The sequence below is a fragment of the Rhinatrema bivittatum genome, chromosome 2 (genome assembly GCF_901001135.1).
Source record: "Rhinatrema bivittatum chromosome 2, aRhiBiv1.1, whole genome shotgun sequence".
NCBI classification, from domain to species: domain Eukaryota; kingdom Metazoa; phylum Chordata; class Amphibia; order Gymnophiona; family Rhinatrematidae; genus Rhinatrema; species Rhinatrema bivittatum.
Window position 1 is genome coordinate 771,359,775 of NC_042616.1, and position 27,653 is coordinate 771,387,427.

Here is a 27,653-nt window from a genome sequence, read left to right on the forward strand (position 1 = left end):
TCCACCAATGGACCCGGGGTCACCAATGGCTCTGGTGCCCTCCCAGCTTACTTTGTCATCGGGAGGAGAAACACCGTTCCGCATCCTCCATCTGGAGTTCTGCCTCAGCCATCGATGCCGATACGTCCCTCACCACAGATTCAACCATCAGTGCCGATATGCCCGTCGGTGTCACTGAGCCATCCATTGATGCCCTCGATGCCTGCACTGGTGCCTCCACTTATTACTTTGGAGCCTAGACCAGGACCTTTGGGTTTCCCACCACCCTGTCTCCCTCTAGCTCCTAGAGGGACAGGTGCTGATCCCTATGATATCTGGACTGATGATTCCTCCCAAAACACTGATGATTTGCCTTCACCTCCTTCACCCACTGAAAGTAGAAAGCTTTCTCCTCCAGAGGACCTTTCCTTTATAAATTTTGTGAAGGAAATGTCTGAATTGGTTCCCTTCCAATTACATACTGAACAGGATGATAGACATCAGATGATGGAGTTGCTTCAATTCCTGGATGCTCCCAAGGAAATAACCTCCATCCCTATCCACCAGGTTCTTCTGGATCTCCTCAAGAAGAATTGGGAACATCCTGGCTCCATTGCTCCAGTTCACAGAAAAGCTGACACTACCTATCTGGTGCAGTCAGTTCCAGGTTTTCAAAAACCTCAATTGGATCACCAATCTGTAGTGGTAGAATCCGCACAGAAAAGAGCAAAAAGATCAAAGCCTCACACTTCTTTTCCTCCTGGCAAGGAACAGAAGTTTCTAGATGCCATTGCTCACTGTGTCTTCCAAGGATCAATGCTCATCTCCCAAATTGCCACTTATCAGCTCTATATGACCCAATATAATAGGGTCATTTTTAAGCAGATACAAGATTTAACAGACTCCCTGCCTCACCGATTTCAAGAGCAACTCCAAACCCTAGTAAACAAAGGGTTTGAGGCAGGCAAGCATGAGATCAGATCATTCTATGAAATCTTTGATACTGCTACTAGAGCATCTGCAGCAGCTATTTCGGCAAGCAGATGGGCCTGGCTCAAGTCTTCCGACCTTCGCCCTGAGGTACAAGACAGGTTATCTGACCTACCCTGTGTGTAGGAGATAATCTGCTTGGAGAACAGATTCAACAGACAGTGATGGAACTTAAGGACCATCATGAGACCCTTAGACAGCTCTCTTTGACACCTTCTGAGTACTCTTCAAAACAGCCCTTCTGAAAGGACTCTAAAAAGTCATTCTTCCGCCTGAAGAAGTCCTACCCGCAACCAGCCAGATCCCTCTCCACGAGACCTTTTCAAAAAGCCCAGTCTCGTCAGACACGGAAACAAAAACCGCAAGCAGCTCCTCAACAAGGTCCTGCTTCAGGTTTTTGACTTCTACCTAGAGAGCAACAGCCAGCTTCCATTGCCTCACATACCAGTGGGAGGTCGATTGTGCCACTTCAACAACATATGGCACTCAATCACCTCAGACCAATGGGTACTGGTGATAATCGCTCAGGGTTACCATCTGAACTTTCTCTACATGCCACCGGACTCCCCACCTCTACCGATGTGGAGAATATCCGATCACTCCATCTTTCTGGATCAGGAGGTCTCCCTCCTTCTCCAGTCCAAGGCAATAGAACCTGTACCCCGCTCTCAGCACGGCCTAGGATTATATTCCCAGTACTTTCTAATCCTCCAAAAATCGGGAGGTGTTCGTCCTATTCTGGACCTACAGGCCCTCGACAAGTACCTACAGCGAGAGAAGTTCAAGATGGTAACCTTAGGCTCGCTTCTACAAAGAGGAGACTGGCTCTGCTCTCTTGACCTCCAGAACGCATACACTCATATTGTGATAACTCCATCTCATCGCAAATACCTGAGGTTTCTAGTAAGCCCCACGCACTATCAATACCGAGTGCTTACATTTGGCCTAGCGTCTGCGCCACGAGTCTTCACAAAATGCCTCGTAGTAGTTGCAGCCTTCCTAAGGATTCAGAGTTTTCACGTCTACCCCATTTAGACGATTGGTTAATCAGGGCTCCCACTCAGCAAGCTGCTTTGTCGTCCCTCAATCTAACCTTACACACTCTAATTTCATTAGGATTTCTCATCAATTACGACAAATCCTCTTTAGTCCCATCTCAAACCTTGTCGTTCATTGGGGCAGTCTTGGACAGCTTGCAGGCAAAGGCTTTTCTACCTAGACAGCGAGCTCTCACTCTTGTGTCTCTTGCGCACCAGCTGCAGTCTCAGCACTCGCCACTTTCTCATCCTCCTGGGACACATGGCATCTTTAGTGCAAGTCACACCAATGGCCCATTTGTCCATGAGAGTCATGCAGTGGACTCTACGGTCACAATGGACTCAAAGCATTCAGCCCCTGTCGACCATTGTCCACATAACCGACTCACTCCGTCAGTCTCTTGCCCGGTGGAGAAATCAGAACAATCTCCTCCACGGCTTGCACTTTCAGGCTCCAGACCCTCAATTAACTCTCACCACCGATGCTTCCAACCTCGGCTGGGGAGCCTATATGGCCAATCTGCTGACACAAGGATCTTGGTCTCCAGAAGAAGCCAAACATCAAATAAATTTCCTGAAGCTTCGAGCAATTAAATATGCTCTCAGGGCATTTCAGGATCGCCTCTCAAATCAAGTTATCCTGATTCAGAAGGACAACCAGGTGGCCTTGTGGTACATCAACAAATAGGGAGGCACGGGCTCCTTCCTTCTGTGTCAGGAAGCTGCACAGATATGGGCAGAAGCTCTCTCCCATTTGATGTACCTCAAGGCCACCTGGTTGACGGGAGTGGACAATGTGTTGGCAGACAAGCTGAGTCGCATCTTTCAACCGCACGAGTGGTCTCTCAACCCCTCAGTAGCGAACTCCATCTTCCAACAATGGGGATATCCTCAAATAGACCTCTTTGCGTCTCCTCAAAACCGCAAAGTAGAGAACCTCTGCTCTCTCATTTGCAGAACACACTCAACCCAGAGACGCATTCTCCCTCTCGTGGGCAACCGGTCTACTATATGCATTCCCTCTTCTCTTGAAGACTCTCGTGAAGTTACGTCAGGACAAGGGAACCATGATCCTGATAGCACCTCACTGGCCACGCCAAGTGTGGTTTCCAATACTTCAGGATCTCTCCAATGCGCAGGCACATTCCCTTGGGAAAAGACCTGCTTCTGATCACTCAAAACGACGGGTGCCTCCGCCACCCCAATCTTCAAGCCTTGTCCCTGACAGCATGGATTTTGAAAGGTTAATCCTTCAACCACTTAAACCTTCTGAACCAGTTTCCCGTGTCTTGATTGCTTCACGGAAGCCTTCCATGAGAAAATCTTACTCTTACAAATGGAACAGGTTTTTCATCATGGTGCTCTTCTCAGTCCCTTGACCCTTTACCTGTCCAATCACAAAGTTTTTGGACTATCACTGGCACTTGTCAGTCAGGTCTAAAAACTGCTTCCATCAGAATGCATGTCAGTGCGGTAGCCGCCTTCCATAAAGGTGTCGGGGATGTTCCTATATCAGTACAACCCCTTGTAACATGTTTTCTCAAAGGCTTGCTTCACCTCAAGCCTCCACTGCGTCATCCGGCCCCCTTCTTGGGACCTTAACCTGGTTCTGGGTCGGCTCATGAAACCACCATTCGAGCCTCTTCTCTCCTGTATCCTTCGATATCTCACATGGAAAGTGATTTTCCTTTTGGCAATCACTTAGTGAATTACAGGCCCTAGTTACCTATCCTGCTTACACTAAACTTCTGCAGGACTGGGCAGTACTTCGCACTCACCCTAAGTTCTTATTGCCCTCGGCCAAGGTAGTTTCAGATTTTCATCTAAATCAATCCATCATACTACCTACCTTTTTTCCCAGGCCCCATTCCAATCCAGAACAGGCCCTGCATACCCTTGACTGTAAACGGGCTCTAGTGTTCTACCTAGACCGTACAGCTGCCCACAGGGAAAGCACTCAATTGTTTGTCTCTTTCCATCCTAACAAGTTAGGGAATCCAGTGGGTAAGCAGACTCTCTCCTCCTTGTTGGCAGACTGCATATCCTTTTGCTATCAGCAAGCAGGCATTCCATTTCAAGACCGTGTTAAAGCACACTCTGTGAGGGCCATGGCGACTTCAGTAACACACCTACGATTGGTGCCGCTTCCTGACATTTGTAGGGCCGCCACTTGGAGTTCTCTTCACACCTTTGCAGCCCACTATTGCTTGGACAAAGCCAGAAGACAAGATTCCAACTTCGACCAGTCTGTCCTTCGTAACTTGTTTAAAACGTGACGTACCAACACCCTTCCGCCTGCCCATTAGGGTTCAGGATGCCCTCGGCCAAATTTTATCCCAGTCCTAGTGCTTTGCACACCTGGGTAACATTTGGTGCATGCTCGGACATCCTCAGCTCCGTACTCACCCATATGTGAGGACTACCATCCTGCTTTTCCTGTGAGAAAGCAAATGTTGCTTGCCTGTAACAGGTGTTCTCACAGGACAGCAGGATGTTAGTCCTCACGAAACCCGCCCGCTGCCCCGCGGTGTTGGGTTCGTAACGTTTTATTATTTTATTTAAAATATTTAGCTTTTGATTTAGCTGGCTGCAGGGTTAGTGCCATGCTGGGCATGCTCAGTAGGGGTCAGTCAAAGTTCTGGAAACTTTGACAAAAGTCCATCCTGTGATGTCACCCATATGTGAGGACCAACATCCTGCTGTCCTGTGAACACCTGTTACAGGTAAGCAACATTTGCTTTTCTTTGTATTTTGCATAGCACAAGAGAAAAATGCTGCTGACCCAGTGACTTATGATGCTAATTTATTATGCCCCCTCCTCTCACCATCATTCTAATGTAATTTGCAATTCACATGTATGTTCAGGTAACACTCTTTCCCTTAATTTACTCATTTTGTTTTGATGAAGAAAGTGTAACTTCCAAAAGTTGACCTTTATTTCCATGTTTGGATTTCTACTTTCTGTAGGTGTCTCTTGCCTGGTTTAGAATGCCATTTATAGTCTGATTGTAAATAGTATACCACTAGACACTAAAACAAGTTCAGCAATAGATTTTTTTTTTTTTATAATTATCTCTTTATTATTCATCATAAACATGAAAAATATCATCATATATTCTGACTGATACACACTGAACAAGGAAATATACCCGGAAATAGTATTACAATACAATGTAAACCTTTTCTAACAGACAGAATTCAAGCCCATATCTTGGGGGAATAATAAGCAAATATAAAGAAAAAATACAATTATGGATTGCTACAAATAGAAATAAAAATTAAGTGGCTCCTTCTTCAAAGTCAAATGACTTCAGCAGTTTGTAAACCTGAGAATTTATCAACTGGGAATGTCTCTAAGTGGGTCGGATCAAGAAACAGGTATTTCCTTTGTAGGTTACTATACATTTGCAGGGAAACTTAAGGAAGAAAGTAGCCCCAAGGGAAACAGTTCGCTGCTTAAGAGAAAGGTCCTACAAATGTGCTTCATGAGAAACATCAGGGTACACAAAAACCTTTTGACCACAATAATTTGCAAATCTGAATTTGAAATATTGCTTAAATATTAACTCTTTATCCATATCAGAGACAAAAGAAACTAAAAGTAGTTATTTTAGATGTATCTTGAGAATCCTGAAAAAATACAGATAAATCTATACTATTGTTTGAAACCGGTGTATCAGCTTCCCCTAATTCAGGAAGATAACGCTTAGACAACTTTTCTCTCTTCATCTTGGACAATATGTAATACTTCAGTTATATATTCTTTCAAACAGTTCTATCAGTGTGAAACTAGATTTTGGAAAATTCACAAATCTTAAATTTTTATATCTCATAGTGTTATCTAATTGCTCAATCTTATAGTGCAGGAATAGGCAATCCTTAAAATTTGCAGCTAGAACAGACTGTGTATTTTTTGTGGATTGGATATTTGTTACCATCTGTTCAATCGCAGCTACTCTGTCCAAATACTTACTAGGGGAACCCGTCCCCCCCACAAAATACATACAGTTATGAGACCAGTTGGAGTAAAGCAAATTCCATTCTAGAGACTGCTTTCAAAGGTCTCTAAGAGTCACATTCATTGGTTCTTCCATACCTCTTGGTAAATAGATTTTATTATCCAAAATCTGATTAACAGGATTGGAATCAGGACCAAAGTCCATAACTCCCATATGCTCTTGCAAAGTAGAGGGATAAGATCGTTCATCATGAACCTGTACAATAGAAGAACTACTAGACAGAGATAAAGTAAAACTGACCTGAAATCCTTGCTTGAGATTCAGATCAACTTGGCCAATTTTGGGAGAAGTTCCTGGAGATGATACCCCTACAGATCCCAGTTGGGGTACAGGAAGAGGAAACCAACCTCACCTGTTTCCCCCATGACTTCCCTCCCTTGATCTTCTGATTGGGCAGAAACTCGCATAAGATGATGATCCATCTGTCCTATGGTGGGTGTAAAGGCTTGGGGGACAGAACTCAACTTCCCTTTTTTCCCCATTCTAAACTCTAGAGAAAAACATCAGAAGGGGCACGTCGCTGTGGCACGTGGCTTCGGTGTGCTGGACACTGCAGGTCGGCCGCTTAAGACCCAGTGCAACTCAGGACCCCAGGTGTCTACCTCTGTGCCCGTTGGTCTGGTCAGAAGGTGTTAGCAATTCTTCAGGCAATCCCCCTCAGCAACAAGTTTTATCCCCTTTAGGTCTGACTGTATGATGCATTTTTCTATTTTGAAAAATTATTTCAAAATTGTCTGGTGTTTAATGTTATAGCCCAGAATGAAGTTTGTTGGAGGAGAAAAAAACCCAACCAATCCCTAAACACTAGGTTTTGCCTCTTTTCTTATTTTGTGGACATTAAGGATCCATGATATTAAGGAACATCTTTCTTACATAATTTTGTCATTTACAATGTGTGTTAATTTAGGGTACATATACTATATGACTGTAAAATGAAAATGCTAATACACAAATGTGCTAACAAAGCATTTTAGAAAGATATGAATGAGGCCACACTTAGAAAAATGAAAGCTGATTTTTATTTAACAGCCATCCATTTGACATGAACATGCATACGTAATTTTGTTACGCACACATCACAGTATTTAACGTTAGTCAAAGATTAAACATACAACATATATCCTTACAAAAATGAGTCAAAATGCAAACTTAAAAACTTTAAACAAAAACAGTTTTTACTAATTAAAAAAAATCATTGTGCTGTGTACCATTTTTGTTTAACACAGTTAATTTAAACCTATCTGTTCATATTCTTCTTCTTGGTTGCACATGAAAAAAGCTGCAATAGAAAACAAGTAATGGAGGGTTTTTCTTTAAATAGCAGAATAGGCAGTTTTGCCATGCAGAAGAAGCAATATTAAATATTAGGGTTTTTTTTTCCAGAAATAAAAATGAGTTTAAAAATATTTAATTCAAGTCACAGAATCCTCCCCCATACAGAGGAATCTAAATGCAATGCAATGCATAAATAGCTGCCACTGAAATGGCCATTCTGAAAATTAAAAATGCCTTCCAGGGTTTATATATTTTCTCATTGATTTTGGCACAGAAAAGAAGACTGAGCTTATTTAAGAGAAAACATGATTTAAAGAGAAAATGGGAGGGACAAAGGGACGAGAGAGGGAAATAAACAGATTGAGTCATTGCAATCACTAAAAAATTCTGTGCATCAGTCATTGCAGAATACTGTTCTCTCTCTACAGCAGGTGTGGGCCCAGATCATGGTTATTGCAACATGGATTTGATTTGCTTGGAGGTAGTCTCATCATTCAAATGCTTTGTTGTGTACCTAGGAAAACCACAGATACAAATCAGTAAACTCTACCAGAAGTATTTCCTTTCCAAATAGCAAAGGAGGAAAACTCTTTCGTAAACAGTAATTTATAAATTGGCACAGATTACTTCAAATGAGTAGACTGTGTGGATTAAGTGGTCCGTCTCTGCCCAAATTTTCTACGTTGCTAAAAATACTTCATTTCTTTTATGACACACATGGATAAGATGGCTCTATCTTAAGAACAAGTGTTAATTTGTGTGGTTATCTTATGTTGAACAGCTTGTGGCCCTAAGACTTGTTTCTGCTAGTTCTGGTACACACAGGGGGAAAAAATGAGTTCTTAATATTTACAATTTCTACTGTCTTATTACTGAACATAATAGTTTGGAACTGCTTTAAATTGCACTACTTCTAAAATAAGGAACCAATTCTTGGGTGGATGAACTAATGGCACATTGTACAGATGAGCTGCGTGAAAGCAAACAAAACAAAAAAAAAATCCTTAACTACTTGCACTTCCCTCTCTTCTACCCTGAGCTCCCTTCCCCCCCCCCCCCCCCCCCACCCCCCACCAGCCAAGGTGTGCAGGGTGTGATTGCCAGGACCTTTTACAGAGAATGGGACCATGCACTGGCACACGCAAGTCCCTCTAACTGCATCGCCACCTCCTCCTGGGGGATTCCTTTCAAGGACAGCAGAGAGGAAAGATGTGGCACAGGGACAACTGCACTTACATTTCAAGAATGCTACTTCTGTTAAAGTTAGTAAAAAAATAAATTTAAAAAACCCCCAAAGAATCCAGTTTGCCAGCTGCTATGTCCTCTCACCCTTCCAAATGGAACATAAATTGGTTCTGGTTGCTAACATTTCTTGTTCCTTTTATATCAACGCTTGCTTGCAGATATTTTAAAGTTGTTTGGCATCCTAAAAAATTTTTGACTTTTGAAAAAAACTAGCTGCTGTTCCCAGATAACTCATTTGGCAGGAACTTATTACCTTCTCTTTAACTGCAGTTCCTGCCACAAATCCTCACTAGTCAATGTATTGTACAGCCAAGCCTGATAAAAGCATCTTAATAACTGAACACAGAATACTCTCTCTACTCAGCATCTCCCATTCGATACATGTGATGGGCTATGCCAGTCATTAATATTTTACTCACATATGGTAGATTTTAAGAGGGTCATGCTTACGCCCGTAAAAGCGCCTACCTCGCCATGTGCAAAGATACACGCTATTTTAGAAAGTACGGGGCAGATTTTAAAAATTACACGCGCGCATCCATGTGCGTGTGGTTCCCGGCGCACACACGTGGATGCGCGCATGTTATAAATTCGTTGGCGGATTTTATAATCCCCTTGCGCATGTGTGCGTGGCACGCGCAAGGGGGGGGGGGGGGGCGTGAATTTTTGCAAAGTCCACACTGCGACGCGATCGGGCCTTCCCCCCCCCCCCAGTTCGCTCCAATTAAGGATTTTTTTTTTTTTTTAATTTTCTTACTTGCTGCTCCTCATATCTTATATCTTACGTGCGCTCGGGGGGAGGGGAAGGGAGAGAGAGAATGCACCTCTTTATAAGGCTCAGTCTGACACAATATATGTGGCACTCTGATTCGGGGCGAGGTTTTGTGAGGTGGGTTTGGGTGGGTGGGTGGGGGGGGGGGTTAGAGGTATTCATTGAAAACCAGACATTCTTAAAGCATTTTAGACATTGTAAGTGATGAAAAGGTATTGATTTGTACAATGCAGCTAGCCGAGACCACGGTGTACAAATCAAGTCCTCTTGTAGACAGTTCTACAGATTACTGAAGGAAAGAGCTCACTGTTGAAGGTTTGGATTACAGAAAAGTTGGGGCGTTTGGAACCCTATTTTGCTAAAATAAATCACTGCTGATCATCATCACTCAGGCAAGCCTTACACTGATATATGGAAAGCAAAAGTACCAGAAACATGGTTTATGAAAGAGACCCTTTTAAAAGTAGCAAGTGTGTCCACACTAATAGGCTGCAATGGGTAGGAAAATCATGAAATGGTTAACAAAGAAAGCAGATTCAGACAGGCACATTGATACATCTTTTATTAAAATCCTACATAATATTGCTGCTTTAACAGCCTAGTTGGAAAAGGTATCCCTGCTTTCATGAGCACACCAATCATTGGGTACTTTGAGGACAGCAGAATGCCAGAGCACAAATTAAAGATAAAACAGGGTTAGCACACGAAGCCTCTGTAATAAATGACTTGTCCAATTCTTTTTCAAAATCAGATACAGAGAGAGAATTTTTAAGGTATCATTAAACTCCTCTAAGTCATAAAAAGTGAAGAAAATTAAAGGCAGCAAATAACCATGATTGCTTTATGCATAATAAAATGCAATACCTGAGAGCATTTAAAAGGCCTTCTACACTGTTGGGAGGCTGGTCCTTAAGGACTTTGATGCATCCTTTCATCTGTACATAGAACAAAAAAAATAAAATCGATGATTAGCATAAGATAAACCACATTCCTCTTCTTATGCGCACATAAGGAGTAGCCATGAATACATCCTGCAAATCAAAGCGCAGTAGTAACTATTCTTTTTTTTTCAAATTCCTTTTATTATACTTTTTTTATATATTTAAAATTTTATGTTACGAAAAGCTCTCAAAAATTTGTGAATAAAAAAAGTCCTTTATTTTACCTATTTTGATTTAAGATTTTACAATCCTATTGATTAACCTTTATTAATCGATTTTAGAAAATGTTAAAATTCTAAAGGCCGTAACAGATTTTTGAATAGCAAGGTTCCAGACAAGAAACATTTCACAGAATTAATGCCTTAAATTTATTCTGCAGGATAGGAAAATTAGCTTACATTAAGAGAACTAGATATGGCTCTTTCTTCCACCATTCATTGTAGGATCTTCAGTATGTTACTTAAACCTACCTTTTATTTAAACAGAGTTCTTTGAGTCAGAACTGGCAGCCATTTGTTGTTTCCTGTCCACTGCTATCACTGGCAGTATATGTAGATAGTAATATCGTGATCTTCTGATTTGCTGTCTAAATCACTTAGGGAATCGATTAACCAAAATTCAGGACATATTTTGTATTTAAAAAAAGATATCCTTTACTAGGGCTTGCTTTTTTTTTTTTTTTAAACACAATGCTTGATGTATGACATGGGACATTGGGGGTGCTGGATTAAATATTCAACTTGTACGCTTATATACCCAGGATGGGAGAAAACCAAATGAGGAAGGCAACAAAATGGAGACATTTCTTCCTGATAATTTCATTTTCCTTAATATACACAGATGGACTCAGGTCCAATGGGTTATATATGCTCCCCTGCTAGCGGATGGAGACAGATGTCACCTTAGATACACTCCTGCAGTGACCGCAGCTCTTCAGTATTCTCTTCAAAAGCCATTGTGGACATACTATAAAAAACTTGATTAACAACAGATAACCAACCATAACTGTACTCAACCAAACAAACGCTGAATCCCAGCAAGGTTACAGATGCCCTGATCAAGGGATTGGGCGACAATATTTACCTTATGGGTGATTACTTGGCACCATTCTTGGGCAGTCATGGGCGGGATGCTAAGTCCTTCTGTATACACTAAAAAAATGAAATTATCAGATAAGTAATTTCTCCATTTCCTAGCATGTAGCCAGATGGACTCAGAACCAATGGGATGTACAAAAGCTACTCCCAATATGGCTCCAAGCCGGGAGGGATTTCCCCATCCTCCAAGGAATCTGGATCCCCTTTTTCGTCCGTGGTATCTGGGTCCCTGCCAGGGATATCCTTGGTGAGATGACGCATGTCTCAAGGCTTGCCGATAGGGCTGGGAGAGGGAGGCCTTCCTGGCTGGGTTTCGGCCTGTACAGGGGCAGGAGAAACAGCCTGCGCCTGTTCAAAGGCTTGAAGGCCTTGAAAAAATTCCACTCAAGAAAAGGCTGCCGGGTCCATGCCTAGCCCAGGAGGTACTGGGGTAGGTGCTGCTGAATTTCTTTCTCCCAAACTCAGCCCCGGGATTACTGAGATCCGGGGTGCTACCGGTTAAGTTCGTGGCTGACCCATCCTCTGATTGGGAGGAGCCAGGCTTAGCAAAGTTCTGGGAAGCCAACTCTCCCTGGGCCTCATCACAGTGCTACCATAGGTAAGAATCAAGGTCAGACTGTGTAGCCCTAATATGGCAGGCAGCACAAAGGGAATGGTGCTTATGCTTCTTTGCTGCCAGAGCCATTAGGAATGGTAACTGTTTGATCAGCCTGAAATCGTATGCGTGCAGATTTTGTGCGCCTCCGCGGTTTGCGGTGAGGTGCCTTGTGCGCCCGTTACCTTAATTCTGCGCTTAAGGAGTGCGTGAAACATTGGAGCACACATATGTACACACATGTTATACACAGTGCATGTGCAGGGCCAGCACGCACTGTGCATACTGTTGCTCAGCTTCCTGCACTTGCTGCCTTTCAGATGCTTCAGCAGCAGAGTCCACGCCGGGAACTGGCTATGGGACCTAGGCTCACCTCTGAGGGATCTCAGAAATTGTCTCAGGAATTCTCAACTGGGGGAGGGACCTTTAGGTATCACCACATGAGAGCGGGGCTCAATCTTTCTCCAATTTAAAGGTAAAATGTCTTCTTCTAAAGAGTACAGCAATCCCGATAGAGAAAGCATATCCACAACTGCTAGGAGACGGAGAGATACTGAAGAGCCGAGTTCACAGAAGGTGTGTATCTAAAGTGACATCAGCTTTGAAACCTGACTCAGTCTCCATCTGAAAGCAGGCGAGCATATAACCCATTGGTCCTGTCCATCTGGCTACACACTGGGAAACTGGACCTTGATAAGGATAGATATCCTACAAACTGTCAAGCAGCCATGGCTGGCAGCTGGACTATATCCTTTGCAATGATTGGGCACATCAGGGAGTTATGTACCAAAAAAATGAAAATTATGCATCAAAAAATTTAAAATTATGTGCTGAAAAACTCAAAATTATGCAAAAGTAAATTCTGTTCACTTATCAAAAGTTTGCCAAGAACACCAAAAAATTAAGCTGCATAAAATAATCCAATTAAAAGCTAAAGTATAACTTAAAAATTAAATCCCTGCGTAGAAAATGAAAACTAACAAGTGAATACCACATTAAACCCATAAACAATTAATCCATCAAAACCTGGGAGAAGTCCAGTCACATATTCTATGAGCCTGTGGGTTTAATTTTTTTTTTCTGTAAATGGAAGCTTACAGGTGTGTCATGTCAGTTTCTGTAAGAATTATTTTGTGTTGTACTGATTAAGGCACAATTCAATTGTGAAGGGTAACTGGGTATGTGGTAAGGAAAAGCAAGTTTGCTTACCATAGGTAGCAGGATGAATTAGCCATATCGTGTCTCTTTCATAGCTAACAGAGGTCCACTCAATGGGTGACACCATTGAATGGACCCCTCTCATAGCTAGTAGAGCTTTTGCTCTAACGAGCACATGCAGGAATTTCCGCTCGTGTGTTGCCTTGTGAGCCCCCTCAATCGATTTTAACGCTAAATCTAGCAAGGTAGTTGACTCTCGAGGGAAGTAGGCAGGTATTTAGTATGGCTAATTCAGTCTATCATCTATGGAAAACACAGTTTATGGTAAACAAATTTGTTTTTCCCATTCATAAGCAGAGTTCATCATTAATATCATTGTTTATTTATAATCATGCTTTTCCACTTTGAAAGTTCAAAGCATGTGACATGGAACTAAATATAAAGAATAAGAAATGATCTACATAAAACAGTAGCTAATCTACAAAGAACAGGTTTTACAAAGGGTAACAAGTAACAAACAATTAATAGGTTACAAAATGCAGATCAATAACCAAACTTAGGGGAGCAGATTATAATACACAGTTTGAAATCCACTACCAATACAGAATGAGGAAGCACCTGTCTACTTGAGGAAGTGGCTGCAAGCCATAGGCTTTTAAAGAGACCCAGGTTTTCAGGTGTTTTCTGAATGTGAACAGATCGGGGTAAAGCAGAGTTGCTTACTGTAACCGGTATTCTTCTAGGACAGCAAGATGTTAGCCCTCACACATGGGTGACCATCCTCGAATGGAGCCCGGCACAGAACTGATCTCAAAGATTCTAGAACTCTCAAACATGCCCTACTGAGCATGTGCAGCTGTAGTCATCACCCTGCCCCCTAGGCAGAGTCCATGATATAGCTAATATATGGAGAAACCAACTCCAAAGGGAGGTGGGAGTGTTTTGCGAGGACTAACATCCTGCTGTCCTAGGAGAACACCGGTTACAGGTAAGCAACTCTGCTTTCTCACAGGACAAGCAGGATGGTAGTCCTCACCCATGAGTGAATCCCTAGCTATAGGCTGTCCGAGCAGGACAAATGGGAAACCGCACATTGCTGAAGGCACTACCTCCCTCCTTTGCCTGGGAGGCAGCCAACCCACCAGGGGTCCAGGATAGAGAAGAGTTGGGTTCTACATAGAAAAGCCAGAGAGAGACAGACACAAACCCTCATGCACAGCAGGGGTGCCTAAGGCAGAGGAGAAATGTGAGTGCAAGAAGAAACAAACTCTGCATCACAGAAAACAGTACAAGCAGGGCTCCTGAAAGTAAACCCTGAACAGGAGGTATAGAGCTTCCTGGATATAGGAAGAACCCAGAGATGCAGACAAGAGAAAGTCTCTTGAACAAAGACTGCACAGTTTCCTTCGGTGTTAAGACAACTGAAAAACAGTTCTCACAGGATAGTACAGGGGAACAAGGCGGCCCTTTTATTATTTCTCTAGGTTGCCCAAAGCTAAAGGCAGTGTTAGCCAGAGCAGAGCATGAGAAGATATACCACAAGTGCCTTAGCTTGTCCTCCTCCCCCCCCCCCCCCCCCCCCGACAAACCACCGGAAGTCGGAAGGAGCAAAGATCAAAAGGAGGCAGACCAGTGGGCTGGAGGGGCAAGCACAAGTCACCAGGTTGCCTATCAACCCCAAGCGAACTCACTGCCGAAACCAACAGGGAATTACCCTCCGATGGAGCCCTCAGCTTGCTAGAAGCAGCGGAAACAGAGTAAATGCCCCAGGGGAGAAATCCTGAAAACTCCACTAGGAGACCAGAAGCCAGGGAGTTGCATGCACAAACCCCGGTAGAACAGGATTTCATTACCAGCCTGGAAACCCGAAGGATGCCAGGGCAGGCCCAGGGCGATCTTGGAACATATTGCCAAGCATCTGGCTGAGTTATCACTACCCCAGCCATGAGTGCATATACCTACCCCCAAGGAAGCATGCGGTTCAGCAATGGACAATCGCTGAATGACCAAGGACTCCTCTGTCTGCAGACAGGGTGATCCTGAAAAGGGGAAGAATAGTTTGCACACTACCAAAGCCAACAGCAGCGCCTCTGTTGTGGGGTCACTTGGCCCCCAACCCACTCAGCCATGGACATGGCGAAAGGGTGAAAGGCATGCTCGCCCATTTGATGAACTAGAACTCTCCTCACAGAGGAGGGTCCTGTAGGTAAGAATGACACCCACAGAGTCCAGCAGGTATCAAAGTGACTCCTGAACAGGGGAAACTCTGGAGGGTGACCAGTGAGCAATACTGGACAGACTCCATTGTGAATAGACCTGCTGTGTGTCTTAGAGAGACTAAGACAGAGCGCTACCCTTGACTGGTTCTCAGGCTGGCGCCAGCTAGAACACTGCCATTCCTTCTTTGGGAACAGAAAAACCAAGGGACACCTCTCAAAAGGATGCAGTCAGGCATCCAGAGGGGGAACCCAATCAAATCTCCCCTTCCAAAGAAGAGAGGGGGCAATGGGATCGGGACCTCCAGATCTCGAAAGACATTTCAACTCCCCAGAGGAGAGATGAGGCACAATCACTGATCGCTGAAGTGTCGAAGCGACCAACCCCCCACAGGCAGCCAGTCTCAGTTGAGGAATTGCCACCATAATCCACGGAGAAGCCCCAGCGAAAACAGTCCAACGACTGCTGCTGCCATTCCCCGGCCTTGGCCTCCAAACAGAAATACAGATTCAAAGAATCAAGGCCCCAGTTCAGAGGAAAACTTGCCAGGGATGGAGCTTCAGGCCCACAAAGAAGGGGCTTTCGACACAGGAGAGGTCAAAAAACATTTCTCTGCTGAGGGAGGACTCCCGAACCATTCTCCCAATGCCTAACTCCCCTCAGGGTACGACCAGGAACGCAGTCCTAAGTCAGTCCTGTAGCTGTAGAACACAACCTGTTGTGTCCACCTGGAGGGAAAAGCACACACACAGAGACGCCCAGACAGCAGAGAGAAACCGGAGAACCAAGCACCCTGCAGGAAAAGCATGCTGAGTGGTACTCATGCACTGGTATCCCATCCTGCGGATGGTGGCACACCTATGATCCCATGCACCATGCCTGTGGGTAGAATCCCATGCTATAGCGAGGGCAGAGCACCACAAGCCAGAGTCGATGGCTACATGCTGCCCCACGACAAAGCAGCGTCTGTGATGACGCCTCTCCTGCCAGTGCTTCTCAGCACTGTGCGGTGCAGAACTGTTAAGGAGGTTGAGACCATGAAGGGACGATGGCAGAACCCTGGCATGGCTGAGGACTGCACAGACAGGGAGAATGCCGCCTGCCATTGCATGAGGCACTCATAGTAGATGCCTAGCTTTTCCCCGACTGTGACAGAGTAACTCCCAGCAGAATGAGGAAGAAAAGTGTGACGACAGCGTCCCCAGAATCACTGATGCTCTGGGCAAGGTGTGGTGAAGGGAGGCAGTCTATGGCATCGCCCCCTCCAGTACCTGATACTGCTTTGAGAGGCAGGCCCTCAAAACTGCATTAGGAATGGCTCACCAATTCCCTCAGGGAATGACAGCAGTGAACCCTGACAACCAAAGGTGCCCATGGGGTTCTGCGGTCATGTCCTGCGGCCTCTGACCGCAGCAACTGGTGCCCAGCGGTGATGGTGCCAGAGGGCCCATTGCATCAATGCAAAGCCACAACGATGGCACCCAATGATTCTGTATTTGGGGCTTCGATGGTGCTTGACTGAACCATAATCCATTTGATGGCATACAGTGCCATCCCTGGAACCACAGGCACTCATAGGCACCAACTGCACAGTTGCCCAAAGGAACCAATGTAGGCTAGAGCCATCAACTATTCTCCTCAGCTCACTTATTCACCCGAGGGAGTCAATGCTGCAAGCTCAATGGCCTCGCACATACTAAAGCTGACAAGAGCCTTGTTAGCGCCCATTAACACAGATGGTGTATGCATCCCGGTGGAGCTTTCAATGCAGAGATCATCGGCAGCCATGATCCAATAACCATAGGCTGTGAAGACAGCACAGAGGTCCTCAATGCCTCGTAAATGACACCAGCAAGGAGCGATGGCATGGGACCACTGTGCTCAGATGCCCCAGCGTACCAGAGTGCTTCGAGCAGATGGCGACCCCTGCGCTCGATCCATTCAAGGCCAAAAACCCCTGCCATGTGAGGGCTGCAGGATTGCGTGGGGGCTTCCAAAAGCCCTGGCGGTCAATGGCCTCAGAGATGACCAGGGTGCTCAATGGCGAACCCAGTGCCTGGTCAGGGATGCTCAACGTAGTCAAGGCGGTAACGAGAATCATTGGTGGCCCAAGGGCCTCCACAGTGGCCTCGAGGGCATCAGTATCATGGAAGCACTGCACTGTGATAGCATTGAGGCCATGCACCACGATGATCTAGTGAGTGGCATCAACGGTACGCACCTCGACAGCAAAGGTCTGCCATTGCTTCAACCTCGACAGCTTCAAGGTTGGCTTCACATGCACCTTGATAGGATCGAGGGTGATGGCATCACGGGCATCAAGGGCACAGCAAAACTGATGGTACCATGGGCACCTCAGCATCAAGGGCACCGTGGTCTTGCGGCAATCAATGGTATCGAGGATGTCTATTTGTGCTGCTACTCTGCCACCTCGATGCCCAAGCCGGTGCAGTGAGACTCCACTTCCACTGATGCCAATGGCACAGAAGGCCCCTATGGCATCGTGGGCAGTCATGCACCTTGATGATATTGAGGACATCCCTGCACCTAGACGGCATCAAGGATTACCATGGTGCTTGATGGCAGACCTGGTCCCCGATACTATAGATTGGTATGCTCCACCACCTAGAGGTCCAAGGCGTCGATGACTCCGGTGCATCGAGCCCTTACGGGATCAAGGACAGTCACACACCTCAATGACATCAAGGGCATCCCAGCACCTCGATGGCATCAAGGGTGACCATGGTGTTCCATGGCAATCCAGGTCCCCGACGCGGTCCTGGATGAACGGTGCGCTAGTCACAGATGTGCATAGGCAACCGTTACTGGGCATGGCACAGAGGTGCAGCAGCAAGCTATTAGCCCAGGCTCCTGCTCACCCTCTCTCCCAAGGAGACTGCACTGCCAAGACTCCTGCCTGTGGAGACTAGGTTCCTTGGATTGTGGGGAGAATGAGCTCTCTCCCCCACAGAAACAGCATGGTCGTTGATCCCTCCATGGTCTGAATCCATCGATGCTGATAGATCGGTGAAAAGACATGGAACTCCAGTCCAGGTAGAACTCAGGCGAGTCCCCACGCTCAGCGGCCTACAAGGATCACCGATGGACTGCAGAAGTCAGTCCTGCCAGCACCGAGGAAAACCAGAGCAAGAAGAGGACAGCACAAAACTGCACACAGTTTTTTCTCTCTCTTTTTTTTTTTTTAAAGTAACAGATTCTGCTAGGCTGCAAAGGAGAGCTCTCCATGCAACCTTCAGTCAGTTGGAAAGAGGAGAAAAGAGAGAAGAAATTAAATAACAGGAAAAGAAAAGAAAACAACTACAGCTCCAGAAAAAAATCACAAGAACTGTGAGAAGAGAGCAAAGTTGAATACCCTGAATACATGGCTTCTGTGACCTCATGGGAGTGAGGGACTCTGCCCTGAGCCTACTGAGCTGCACATGCTCAGTAGGGCATGTCTGAGAGTTCTAGAATCTTTGAGATCAAAAGTTCCCTGCCGGACTCCATCCAATGAAATTACCCATGTGTGAGAACTTCCATCCTGCTTGACCTAGGAGAAGTCTGATTTCACAAGGAACTGAGTTCCAGAGGGCTGATCCTGTAAAAGTTCTTTTCCTGGAGGTTGTGAGTTTCAGTTCTCTGGGGGATGGTACAACCAGGCACACTTGGGGTAGTGAGCGCAAATGGTTGGATGTGTAGGTGGAGAGACTTTTGTACAGATAAGCAGATGCTAGTAGGCCTTTGAAGGCCCTGAATGTGAGGACCAGAGTTTTCAACACTAGCCGGTAACGTGTATTTATCAATCATTTTTATACTGCAATTTCACAAATAGGTTTGTAAACCGCATTGACCTAATACATAACATGCAAAATTTAAAATATCCAGAATACAACTTCTGGAGTCACCATGCTGAACTACCAACAAACTTTTGTTCTATGAATGGAGAAAAAGAGATGGAATATACAATCTTAATGCTACATCACGCCAAGGACTATTGATCAGTTTTTTTTAAATTTCTTTATTGAACATATAAATTAATGAAATGAATACACCTTGCTTACAGAAAAGGATAATCAATGATTATACAATACTAAAAAAAACAAAAAACAAATACGAAAATCAAACAAGTAAACATCAAATCTTATATCTCCAAAAGTAACTATATCCAAGCAGAGGCAGAAAAAATTAGAAGTAAGGAAATGAAACCAAAGAAACAAGCTTAACATGATTTCACAGACAGTGGTTCATTAATAAGGATCAAGAGACTAAGGGTACTAGGGTCCAGGGGGAGAGATTACAACACTCCTGGAATTAATGAAAGACTTGAGTTGCTCAGTAAGGAAAAAACACAAAACAATCATTTCGATATCTAATAACACATTTGCAGGGATATCTATGAACAAAGGAATACCTTAAAGAAATAGCCTGCGTTAAGAGCAAGAAAATCTTTTCTTCTCTCTTGGGTAGAACATTCGAAATCAGGAAAAATACAAATTTGTCCATGAAATAAAGAGGACATATTCTTGAAATATATTTTCATCACTTCACTTAAATCCTTTCAGAAATAAAAAAGTAGTAACAGAGCACTCAATCTCAGCACTAGAATTTTCAAGAAAATCAGTCAAATTTGCAATATTAGGAAACTGAACAGATTGAGACTGCTGAGAACTCACTCTATTAACAGAGGGAAGGAAATAAACTTTGTTAACAGAAGGGACCTTATCAGAGTCAAAGTGAAGCATCTCAAGCAAATATTTCCTAAGGGTATGATAAGGATTCTCTCCCACCACCCTAGAAAAGTTCAAAAGATCACAAGTTAAAATGCCCTGATGTGATTTTCAAGAAGTTCAATTCTGTGAGAGAGGTTATTCCAATCTTTGATCACAGAAGAATTAAAAGTCTGAAAATTTCCAACTGCAGTTTCAGTAGCCAGAATCTTAGATTTCATCTCCCCAAGCTGAAGATTATAATTATTTCCCATACTATCCACCTTATTAGATAGGCAGCCAATCTTTGTGTTACATCCCTTCAAGGAATTTCCAAAGTCTGCAATCAATTCTCATTTAATATCTAAAGTGACCACCACCGGCTTAACTGGAAAAGGAAGAGACTTGCCAGGGGACTCATGATGTGCCAAACCTGCAGTACCAATTGGTACTAGGACCAATGACCTGTTGGCTCTCCCCATCCATAGCGGAGGAGGAAGAAACCAGGCAAGCGGCAAAACTTAGTCTCCCCAAGTCTTCAAGCGGCAAAGATAGCAATGGCTGCTCGAACCTTGCATCTCCCCCTGTAGCAGATGCGGAATGGACATCATCCTGAAGCGCCACGAGTTTAAGTGTGGGGGGGGGGGGAGGGGGGCAGATCTCTCGGCTGGCAGAAGGCAAAGATCTGAGGGACTGTGGGAAACCTCCCAAAAAGAGCCACCAGCCCCCATTTGAACTGCCAAACCGGGTAACAAAGCTGGTATAAACTGTTGCATGATAGGATGGGTACATCAGGAGGGAAGACCCATACCTTCCCCAAACTCACAAAAAGAGCCACCAGTCCCCATTTGAGCTGTCAAGCTAGGTAACAAAGCTGGTATAAACTGCTGCATGGATAGGATGGGTACATCAGGAGGGAAGACCCATACCTTCCCCTTTCCCTTTTGGATGACATAACTACAAGAAAATCAGAATAAGGAAAAATGCAGAGCAGCATCTTGACCTGGTCTCACATAGCCATCCTGCCTCGCAATGCTGACTCATGACTGATCAGTTTGTGAATAAGCATAAGGACCTTGTACTCTATTCGTAAATATATTGGAAGTCAATGTAGCATTGCCAGAACAAGGGTAATGTGATCAAACTTCTTACAATCAGTAAGTAACCAGGCTGCCGAGTTTTGAAGTAAATGCATTTAATGCAAAACTGAATCAGAAAGATCCAGAAATAGAGAACTGTAGTAATCAAAACTCAGGAGAAGTAATACTTATAGAACAAATCTAAAATCCAAAGGCTCAAGAATAGACCTGAGATGCTTCAGCATGCATATTTTATAATATCCTGATCGAACTGGGATTTTGATGTGAGTGGACAGTGACAAGTGAGAGTCCAATAAGAACCCCAGATCCCTAACGGACGCTGAAATTTTCAAAGTGTGGTTATTTAAATTAACCACAATTTCAGTAGCATCTTTGGTTCTTGAAAGAAAGATAACTGATTTAAAAATGTTTAGAACCTGGCGATTATAAGACATCCATTTTTGAATTGCATCCAAATAAATTTTCAAATACTCAAAGAACCTTGAATAGGTACAAAAAATTGTATGTAATCTGCATAAATAAAAAAAGTTATTCCCAAACTAACAACTTGCACAATGGAATTAGACAGATATTAAACAATACTGCAGAGCACGCAGAACCCTGTGGCACCCCGGTAGAAACATTAGACCAGTTGGAAACATTTTGGGTTCTATCACTCAAATACGAGGCAAACCATTTTAAAGGTTGGCCACCGATTCTTAATGTCTTTAAACAATGGATTCGAATTTTATGGTCAATCGTATCAAAAGCAGCCGATACAACCAGAAGGACTAGCAAGTAGTCCTGGCCACCATCAAAACCCCACAGTACAGTATCAAAAATAAATAATATTAGTTTCCTGAACCCAAATTGATTCGGGATGAGCAGAGAGTTATCCTCAAGGAAGTTAGATAACTGAACCAAGACTAAACTTTCTATAAGCTTAGCTATTAAAGAAATTAGAGAGATAGGATGGTAATTACTTAAAAACAACAAGCATCAAGCTTTTCATACTTTAGTTCTTTTAATTGTTTTAGGCAAGTGATCTTCTGTAAAAGACAGATTCACTATTGACGACAGAGATGGAGCAATCGCTTCTCTAACAGCTTTTAGCAAACAGACAGCAATAGAGTTCAGTTTATTGGGAGCAAGATTTAGTTTTGCAATGGGCAATTGAACTAATGTAAAGTTAAATCAAGTTCATTCCATCTTGGAGTTACATCAGAACAAGAGTCCTCTAAACATGTGCATGGAGGGTAAGGTATTAAATAGCTTTTCAATGTGTAGGGAGCCAGTGTAAGGATCTAAGGAGGGGGAGTGATGTGGTCATATTTTCTGGCCTTTAGAAGGTTTCAAGCAGCTGTGTTTTGAATGAGCTGTAGGCAGTGGACAAGTCTCTTGTGGAGTCTGATTTATAGAGCATTGCATTAGTTATGCAGGAGATCACATTTTGCATGCATGGTCATTGAAGAAAGGGCAGAGGTGGTGCAGTTGGAAAGAAGGCAGTGGCTTTGGTTACAAAGAATGTGGGCATCACTGGTGAGTCTGGAAGCCAAGAGGAAACCCAAGCTTCTGGTGAGAGAATGGGAGGGAAGTCCCATCTAGGGTGATCCTGTTTCCGAATCCACAGGACTTCTGTTGTGGGGTTCAATTTCAGCTTATTATGCAATAGCCACTCTGATACATTCTCTAGGCTAGAGTTTAAAAAAATAGCCTGATCTGGATTGGGACCCAGGGCCATAATTGCTGGATGTCATCTGCATATGTGTGATAGAGAATGTTGGTGTCCTTCAATGACTTACATAGCTATGTATATATGTTAAAGAAGTAGGGGAAAGGATGGAGGCTTGAGGGACTCCATACAAGAGAGAATGGGGGTGTGAGGACCCGCTTCTGATTACGCATAACGACGGGTGCCTGCGCCACCCCAATCTTCAAGTCTTGTCCCTGATGGCATGGATGTTGAAAGGTTAATCCAGCCATTTAACCTTTGTGAATCGGTTTCCCGTGTCCTGATTGCTTCACGGATGCCTTCCAAGAAAAAATCCTACCTTTACTCAGGTTTCAGTCACGATGCTCTTCTCAATCCCTTGACCTCTTTACCTGTCCAATCACAAAGTTTCTGGACTATCTCTGGCACTTGTCTGAGTCAGGTCTAAAAACTTCCTCCATCAGAATGCATGTTAGTGTGGTGGCCGCCTTCCATAAAGGTGTCGGATATTCCCATATCAGTACAACCCCTTTTAACACGTTTTCTTCATCTCAAGCCTCCACTGCATCCTTCTTGGGACCTCAACCTGGTTTTGGGTCAGCTCATGAAACCACCATTCGAGCCTCTCCAATCCTGTGAACTTCGCTATCTCCCATAGAAAGTGATTTTCCTTTTGGCAATCACTTCAGCTCGCAGAGTTAGTGAGTTACAGGCCCTAGTTACCTATCTGCCTTACACTAAACTTTTGCAGGACCGGGCAGTGCTCTGCACTCACTAAGTTCTTGCCTAAGATAGTAACAGAGTTTAATCTCAATCAATCCATTATACTACCTACCTTTTTTCCCAGGCCCCATTCCAATCCAGGAGAGCAGGCTCTGCATACCCTTGACTGTAAACTGGCTTTAGCATTCTACCTAGACCGTACAGCCCCCCACAGGAAAAGCACTCAATTGTTTGTCTCTTTCCATTCCAAATTGGGGCAGCCTTGTGGGTAAGCAGACTCTCTCCTCCTGGTTATCGAACTGCATATCCTTTTGCTATCAGCAAGCAGGCATTCCACTTCAAGACCGTGTTAAAGGGCACCTACGCTCGGTGCCGCTTCCTGATATTTGCAGGGCTGCCAACTGGAGTTCTTTCCATAATTTCACAGCCCACTATTGCTTGGACAAGGCCGGAAGACAAGATTCCATCTTTGGCCAATCTGTCCTGCGTAACCTATTCACAACTTGATGTACCAACACCCTTCCGCCTGGATGCCCTCACCCAAATTTCACCCCAGTCCTAGTGCCTTGCACACCTGGGTACATTTGGTGCATAATCGGACATCCTCAGCTCGGTACTCACCCATATGTGAGGACTACCATCCTGCTTGTCCTGTGAGAAAGCAAATGTTTACCTGTAACAGGTGTTCTCACAGGACAGCAGGATGTTAGTCCTCACGAAACCCGCCCGCCGCCCCATGGTGTTGGGTTCGTTACGTTTCTTATTTTATTTTTCGGCACTTCCTGTAGCTTTTTAAACATTCCTGAAGGGGGACCCCTGCTGGCTGCAGGATTAGTGCCATGCTGGGCATGCCCAGTAGGGGCCAGTCAAAGTTCTAGAAACTTTGACAAAAGTGTTCCGTGATTGGGCTCCATCCTGATGATGTCACCCATATGTGAGGACTAACATCCTGCTGTCCTGTGAGATCACCTGTTACAGGTAAGCAACATTTGCTATCCCCCAAAACATCAGGAGGCCTATATTCTATTCTGGACTTGAGAAGCCTAAACAAATATCTCAAGAGATTCAAAATAAATTTTCTAGGCAACATTCTTCCACATCTTCAAATTGATTAGCTGAAATCACTGTATGTGAAAGGTGCTTGTTTACACATTAGTATCATTATTGATTACTGGATGCAGCTTTGATTTCATGGTAGCAGATCAACATTATTAGTAATTTCCTTTGGCCTGGCTGCAGCTCCAAGAAGTTTATACAAAGTACCTGGCAGTTGTAGCTACCCATGTCTGTTTTTCCCTGCATAGATACTTGGCTAATATCGTGCTTGTCAAGAAACAAACTAATCCATTCCTACTCTCTTCTCATTCTGGGATTCATCATCAACTTCCCAAAATCCAGTCTTTCAGCTTGTCAACTGGACTTAATAGGTTCATACTTAGATTCACTGAAGAAGGTTCCTTCCACTTCAAAGAATGAGCTCACAGTTTACTTTTCCACCTGTAACAGCCAAGACATTAGGCCACATGGTGGCCACACTTCATGTTACGTCCTCTGCGCGTCTACATATGATTCAAGCCTCATGGCACTTTAATATTAACTGGAACCAACATTTGCAGTGTCTCACAGAATACAACTCATTTATTCATTGCGATAGTGGACCCAATGTTTAAATCTTCTTTGTGGCCAGCTCTTTCATCCTCTGCAGGCTTACCAAATATTAATTACAGGTGCCTCTATTCAAGGTTGGAGAATGCATCTAAGGAGACTTGAAGCATTCAAGAGCAAAATCTAAACACAAACCTTCTGAAACAAAGAGCCACATTCAAAGCTCTTCTAGTATTTGAACCATGGGCAGAAGGAACCAGTACATCAGATTCAGACAACTAAGTAGGTATATATTCATTTATTTACTTATTTATATTCTTTTTTATACCGAAATATAGCAGAGTGCCTTCATTCCGGTTTACAGTGTAACAAATTCATACAATGAACAGTTATAAATTATAAATATAACAAACATCTCGGCAAAAGCAGATTATAACATGTTAGAATGAGACAATATAGGTGTAATTTTGTATAAAACTTATTAACTTATTAACTATATATATATCAATAAACGAGGAGCACAAGGTCTTTGAAAGCAGGGTAGTATAAGCTATGCCCCTACACTAAGAAGTAAAGGAAATTATTCTTGCAGCAAGAACTTCCACCAGTTATTTGTACAACTTAAAATGGAAAAGGTTATTCCTGGATAAACAATTTCAAATCAATCTCTTCAAATTTAGTGATAGGTGCACTCTAACAATTTTCATTGGCCTTCTTTAAGGAAAAAAAAATTCTCATCCAGGCAATCAAGTCATGTTCTACGTGAACAAACAAGGAGGTACCAGATCTTGGATACTGTGCTAAGAAGCGCTCAAAAATATGGGAGTAAGCATGCAGACATGAACACTGAGTCCTGAGGAAGGCTGCAAATACTACGAGACATTTTGTGAAGACTCGTGGTGCAGACGCGAGGCCAAATGGAAGCACTCGGTACTGATAGTGCTTGGGGCCTACCAGAAATCTCAGGTATTTGCGATGAGATGGAGTTATCGCACTATGAGTGTATGCGTCCTGGGGGTCTAGAGAGCAGAGCCAGTCACCTCTTTGTAGAAGAGGAAGAAGAGAACCCAAGGTTACCATTTTGAACTTTTCTCGATGGAGGTACTTGTTGAGGGCACGTAGATCCAGAATTGGACGAACGCCTCCCGATTTTTTGGGGATTAGGTAGTACCGGGAATAGAACCCTAGGCCGTGTTGAGAGTAGGGCACTGGTTCTATTGCCCTGGACTGGAGAAGGAGGGAAACCTCCTGTTCCAGAAGGATGGAGTGATCGGATGTTCTCCACGTCAGTAGAGGTGGGGAGTCCGGTGGAATGGAGAGAAAGTTGAGATGATTATCGCTAGGACCCACTGGTCTGAGGTGATTGAGTGCCACCTGTTGTTGAAATGGCACAATCGACCTCCCACTGGTATGTGAGGCAGTGGAAGTTGGCTGCTGCTCTCTATACAGGAGTAAAAAACCAGAAGCAGGGCCCGGCTGAGGAGCTGCTTGCAGCTTTTGTTTTCGTATCTGACGAGACTGGGTTTTTTGAAACGGTCTCATAGAGCGAGTTCTAGCCGGTGGTGGGTAGGATTTCTTCGGACGGAAGGAGGACTTCTTAGTGTCTTTTCAGAAAGGCTGTTTTGAGGAGTACTCAGAAGGCATCAGAGAGAGCTGTCTCAGGGTCTCATGATGGTCCTTGAGTTCTGCCACCGTTCGTTGAATCTGTTCGCCGAACAGCTTGTCTCCTACACAGGGCAGGTCGGATAATCTGTCTTGCACTTCAGGGCGAAGGTCCGAAGACTTGAGCCAGGCCCATCTTCTTGCCGAGATAGCAGCAGATACCCTTGTAGCAGTGTCAAAGATATCGTAAGATGATCTTATCTCATGCTTGCCCGCCTCAAAACCCTTGTTTACTAGGGTTTGTAGCTGATCTTGAAATTGCTGAGGCAGGGAGTCTGTCAAGTCTTGTATCTGCTTAAATAAGACCCTGTTGTATTGGGTCATATAGAGCTGATAAGAGGCGATTTGGGAGATGAGCATGAGACCTGGAAGACCCGGCGACCAATGGCATCTAGAAATTTTTGCTCCTTGCCTGGAGGAAAGGAAGTGGGGGGTTTTGATCTTTTTGCCCTCTTTTGGGCAGATTCTACAACCAGATTTGGTGATCCAATTGAGGTTTTTGAAAACCTGGGGCTGACTACCAAATAAGTGGTGTCAGCCTTCCTGTTGACTGGAGAAACAGAGCCAGGGTGTTCCCAGTTCTTTTTGAGGAGATCCAGAAGAACTTGGTGAATAGGGATGGAGGTTATTTCCTTGGGAGCAACCAGGAATTGCAACAGCTCCATCATTTGCTGCCTGTCATCTTGTTCGGTCTGTAATTGGAAGGGAACCAATTCAGACATCTCCTTCACAAAATTTATCAAGGAAAGGTCCTCTGGAGGAGAACACTTTCTGTTTTCAGTAGGAAAAGGTTGTGAAGGCAGGTCATCGGTGTCTGGTGAAGAATCATCAGTCCAGGTATC

The 27,653-nt window shown here is 44.1% G+C and overlaps 1 protein-coding gene across 4 annotated transcripts in view; it reads right to left on the reverse strand.

Annotated features, from left to right (window-relative positions):
- Nucleotides 1-7,021: 7,021 nt before the first annotated feature.
- FAM49B (family with sequence similarity 49 member B) overlaps nt 7,022-27,653 on the reverse strand; it is a 424,918-nt gene continuing 404,286 nt past the window's right edge. For all 4 annotated transcript variants that reach the window (XM_029592024.1, XM_029592027.1, XM_029592026.1 and 1 more), the window contains 2 exons: nt 10,182-10,252; nt 7,022-7,814 (listed from right to left, as the gene is read on the reverse strand). In XM_029592024.1, coding sequence (XP_029447884.1) covers nt 7,751-7,814; nt 10,182-10,252 — 135 coding nt within the window. In that variant the 3' untranslated portion in view covers nt 7,022-7,750. The remainder of the gene's footprint in view (nt 7,815-10,181; nt 10,253-27,653) is intronic.